Source organism: Sesamum indicum, linkage group LG3, assembly GCF_000512975.1.
Source record: "Sesamum indicum cultivar Zhongzhi No. 13 linkage group LG3, S_indicum_v1.0, whole genome shotgun sequence".
Taxonomy (NCBI): Eukaryota; Viridiplantae; Streptophyta; class Magnoliopsida; order Lamiales; family Pedaliaceae; genus Sesamum; species Sesamum indicum.
Window position 1 is genome coordinate 8,733,966 of NC_026147.1, and position 5,085 is coordinate 8,739,050.

The 5,085-nt window shown below is 35.6% G+C and overlaps 1 protein-coding gene across 1 annotated transcript; it reads right to left on the reverse strand.

Moving 5' to 3' along the window:
• LOC105157732 (protein WHI4) lies at positions 993-4,360 on the reverse strand. Its single transcript, XM_011074190.2, has 10 exons — positions 4,098-4,360; positions 3,829-3,891; positions 2,936-3,017; positions 2,718-2,792; positions 2,314-2,386; positions 2,155-2,200; positions 1,950-2,050; positions 1,711-1,780; positions 1,485-1,567; positions 993-1,403 (listed from the first exon to the last, which is right to left on the reverse strand). Exons 1-10 carry the CDS (start codon positions 4,302-4,304, stop codon positions 1,373-1,375), a joined length of 831 nt encoding a protein of 276 aa, XP_011072492.1. The 5' UTR covers positions 4,305-4,360; the 3' UTR covers positions 993-1,372.

Genomic DNA, 5,085 nt, shown 5'->3' on the forward strand with positions numbered 1-5,085 from the left:
GAATGATCTAAAAAATGCATGCCATTCTCGTTCATTTGACACGGGCTAACAGAGAGGTGTCCAAAGACAACCGGTCCAACACTAAGCAAACCACTGCCGGAGGAAGTCTGGTCCAAAAACTAGGTAATACCTGTGTGCAGCATCAGATGGGCAACATATTAGCATTCATTGCCACGGTTGCTTGTTGAACGCTTGTAAAAAGGGAAATCTCGTACAAGGAAATCGATTTTATTGCTGTTTGGAGCTCACGATCAAAGACACAAACACCAAAAAAAAGAAAGAAAGAAAGAAAGAAAGAAAGCTTGGTTTTTGAAGAATTACAAAAACTGATGGGCAAGACCTGAGGCAAGCAGGTTTGCCGCAGTTGCAATTGATGAAAGCATTTAAAGAATTCTGCAAGATTTTTTAAAGCTTACCAATTATCAAATAAAATGCTCAAAAAAATTACATCATTCCTATCATCCTACCATATATTGCACAGTTTTTCTCTTATTCCATGTTACTCTGTTATATCACTATACATTTTGCCAGATGAAGCCATGCTCATTTTAGTCATTTTCCAAACTTTATTTCGTCCTGGGCTAGCAATCTATCTCGTCTTTTTTTCATGAAATATATATACATATATATATATATATATATATGCTTAACTGTATTTTTAGCCTTGTAATTATATTTATTTGACACTTTAGTTCTGTAACTTGTGAGGATTGTAAAGTAGTCCTTTACATTTCTAATTTTGTATTTTCAGACAAGGTTGACCAAAATTTTCAAAGTTGGCTGGAATTATGATGTCATTTTCCATCCAAATTTTAAAATTTTTTTGATAAATTTTGTTCTAAAATCATAACATTAAAAAGATGAAAGACTATTTTACAACTTTAACAAGTTATAGAACTAAAATATAAAACAAAATATAATTATGAAAGTAAAAATACAATTAAACCTATATATATATATATATATATCTTCACATGTGTGTAGTTTATGGCAAGGCATATCTCAATTATTTATTTCACTCATGAAATATCAACATAAGACAATTTGATGCTTGGGTGTTACTTGGTGTTTTCTTAACGCATAAAAGCGTTCTATGAAGACCTGACTTAACATGGCACCAAAATAAAGCAAACCTGATGGAGTTGCGATATAGTATGTCACAAAAATTAGTTTTGTAAATACAGAACTAGAAGGTTCGAACCTTCAAATTGCATGTAATATTGCAGATTTGCAGCATATCCTTGCTGATGATCTGGGTGGCATGTCGGGCATTGATGCCCACAATATTCTTCCAAACGTCTTGGGTTTAAAGCATGATACAGGGTAGAGCAGCTTTGGTACTAGTTGGCTCTCTGCTTCTAGAGTAGAGTTTTCAAGGCTTCCTCATTTTTGACCTTGCGTATCTGCAAATGAAATAATAAACGTCTAGTAAGTTTAGTTGTAATATGAATATAACATGATGGCAATATTAAGCAGATGGATACTCTATATGCATGCCACCCCGGTCGGACGATGGTAATGTGCTTCCTTGAAGTGCATTCATTGTCTCAGTTGCTTGTTCAACTCTCTGTAAACAGGGAACATACATGAAATATTTTCGACTTATAAATGACAACTAAAAATTGCTTGATAGTACCATATTTTGTGTGTATTTGCAATTTCTTTTCAGTAATCTCATAAAGAAAGAGTTGGAAAGGTCATGACTGGTACCTCAAAATCAGCAAAAGCAACAGGCATTCCACCTCTGGCACGAACCTTGAGGCTGTTAAAACCTTGGTATCTGAAATCAGAAGACAAGCAAGAATTGATTTTTGTCCAAATCTATGATGGTTCTGAAAGTCAGTTTCCATCTGTTAACAAAAGAAGCCCTGCAAATCCTATTTCATAGGTACCACACATGGAAAGGAAGAGTTTTCCCATAGTTCATAGTATTTTTTACGGTAACTTACTGAGAAAGAACTTGCTTCAGTTCCTCTTCAGTACAGTTCGGACCTAGATTAGCAATAAACAAGGTAGAGCATGCACCATCTGTCCTCTTTTCTGCTTGCTCCTATGACAGTAATTCAATCGCAACTAATCATGAGAACTTAAACAAAGAATGAGGTCAGCAACTGCAGACAAAATGCATAATAGACAAAATTTACAGTTACTGACATTCTCCTGAGTAAAGCCATCATTACAATTTGTTGTTTGATCGGTACTGTCAAATACAAGAAGAATTAAGACAATCTCTGTCAACTCAAATGCACAAAATTTTGGCATAACCATATTAGCAGATAAAAATTAGTGAATAAGGTGCTAAACATGTCTAACCTCCTGTCGGCTGCTGAATCATCTTGGTTCCCAGCATCATGATGCCCAGCGGGCTCATCATAATCACTATCTCCTGGATCAAAAATGTAATTGTGATCATGTCATCAGTCGAGAGTAATTCAGGTGAGTGCTGAGAGAAAATTCAATCTTAATCAACAGAATAAAAAACAGGCAATCAACGAGTATCCAACATAAAATCCATGATTTTGTTACTCTCTCTCCTGGCACTGCCTTCCATGGTGTCCTTGCATCATATGGACATCTCCTGCATCACCACCCCAGCCCAAGGATGGGGGTGGAGTTGCAGTCAGGAAGCAGGCATCCAACTTCAGAAGACATGAAGAATGCTAAGAATTCATATATCAGTACAAATTTTACCAACAATGGTGAACAGAGCATATTACCATCATCACTTGAGGATTCCTTAGCATCATTATCTGCTTTTGTTCTTTTATCAATTACAACATATGGACCACTTCCTGCAAACATTATTAAGGCACTGGTCAACCATCAGACAAAGGTAAACAGAATCAACCATCACATAGTCAAAATCCCGCACTTGAATCCAAATTGAAAATATTTCCATTTTTTAGTAGACCTGAGGAGAAAAAAATGTGCCAACCTGGTTTATGTTTTCTTCTTGAATTTGATCTTGCCAGCTCGATGTGCAACGTGGAACCAGTTTGAGGATCAAATTTAACCCCCTGCATATGTTTATGTACTCATTTACTGAGCAATGTATAAATTCAAGAACATAGATCAAAATGCAATATAGTACAACATGGAGACTCAGAGAATTTTCAGAGCAATTGATGCATTAGTATGGGCAACCTAGTAAAACCCTTCATACGCTAAAGGGACCAGCTTCAAGGGTTGTCTCTATGCTGTTCTCTACCTATGACAACTGCATCCCGTAGAAGCAGGGAATTTATGCATTCATTTATCTCCATTTCTGAATCTCTAGATTTTCATGGTATATTTATTTTCTAAGATGTAGGATAGAAGAACAAAAATTCAAAATAATGAGTTGCATAACTTCCTAATGCTTAATATTCAAAAGTAGACAACTGATGCAGGGAAGATAAAGACATACCACATCTGGCAAGAGGGCAATGGAGAAAAAGTTGGAAATCCAAATTCTTTGAAAGGACGGAGACAAAACCACTTTAAATATCTCTACTCTAGGAAAATGCAAATTCATCTATAGAATCAACAACAAGACTTTCTGATAGCAGTCTATGCAGTCGAAACTATTTTTCACTTCCAGGTTAAAGAAAAATGTCCTGTGGTTTTTGCGCCAGTAGATTACTTAATTTCTTTCCTCCTTTCTCATCAATCTTGTTTATCTTCCTTCTCGAGTGTCCAGTAGCATACACAAGAACCAAATACGTAAAGACATAAATCATTGTTGACAAATGATGGTTCGCTTGCAATGTATGTTCGCATAAAGTAGAAAACAGAGGCAGACAAGGACTAGAAGTAGCTGAAAGAAAAAAATGTCAAGTAACAACTCACATTGAGAGAGTGCAGGGCGGCCATTGCTGATTGGTGATTCACAAAGGTCGCAAATGCCACAACCTGCAAATTCCGGGAAAAACAAGCGCAAACTCATCAGAATGACAGTTACCAGATAAATTCAAGGTCCTTATGCTCATTAAATCACACCATTAACGACAGAAGAACACTTTCCAGGTCTATTCAGGAAAAAAAAAATTACACCAATCAATAATCACTAATCAAAAGAAAACAAATTCTACTCGAAGATTAGCTGGTAGCAAAAAAACCTGATTGCCACGGCCGGTGTATTTGAGTTGGCAGGACTCAAAGCCGGGACGACGGCGAAAGAGATTATGAATCTCACGCGCCTTCACGTCGTCGGGGAGACCAGAGACGAACAACGTGTTGATTCCGTTTCTATCGTTGGCGGAGTAACCGTAGTCCGGAGGAGGCGGAGCCAGGTAATAGGGCTCGTACGGCGGCGGATGAGCCATATCGGAAATCAGAAAGCGAGCTCAGTTGCCGGCAGTGGACTCCATGTGCATGTCTGGGTGAGCTTTTGCAAATGCTGAAGCGGGCTTAGGCCCATTTCAATTCCCAAATTTCTGGGCTGCTGTGATCTTAGTAAGCCCAACAAAATAATATTAAAGTGAAATAATATGGGCCCAATATTACATAAAAGAGAACTAGAAGTGTAAATGAGCCGATCTCAACAGACAATTCTGGCTTGAGCTCGAGCTTATTAGAAGCTCCTGTGAGCTGCTCGACTCGTTTGCTGCTCCTAAAAAAGAACTAATATTAGAATTTTTTTAATTAAATTTTCTCATGCATATTTTTTATTTTTTGTATTTCTCTTGGACATTTGTATTACTTTCTTCTTTAATAAATATATATTTTATAATTTCATTATTTATATTATTTTTAAAATGCTTCAACTTTTATTATTTTTTATTGTCAAACATTCGCAATTTTTACTATTACTTAGCTTACAATTTTTTCATAATTTATTTTAGCTATAAAATTAAAAATTATTACAAACACGTCTTTAATAAATTTTTTTACTCAAATCAAATTAAATATAATATAGTTTGATTATTTTTTTAAAATTTATATATTATTGATAATGTAATTAAATTTTATTTGTGATATGATTTTAATTTAAATGGGTCCAAAATTAAAAGTTTCTGTTAATAAAAGAATTGGGAGAGGAGAGCTACGTAGTACGTACCCAATAGATAAAGACTTGTACATACAGCAAAAGACTTCAATTATTGA

Bases quoted from the DNA above. Each gene is read 5' to 3' on its own strand.
- LOC105157732 (XM_011074190.2), bottom strand. From the start codon at position 4,304: ATGGCTCATCCGCCGCCGTACGAGCCCTATTACCTGGCTCCGCCTCCT. The intron at 2,793-2,935 runs GTTGGCACATTT...TAATGTTTGCAG, and splicing joins AAGAAGAAAACATAAACCAG to GAAGTGGTCCATATGTTGTA. The intron at 1,568-1,710 runs GTACCAGTCATG...CCCTGTTTACAG, and splicing joins TTGCTTTTGCTGATTTTGAG to AGAGTTGAACAAGCAACTGA.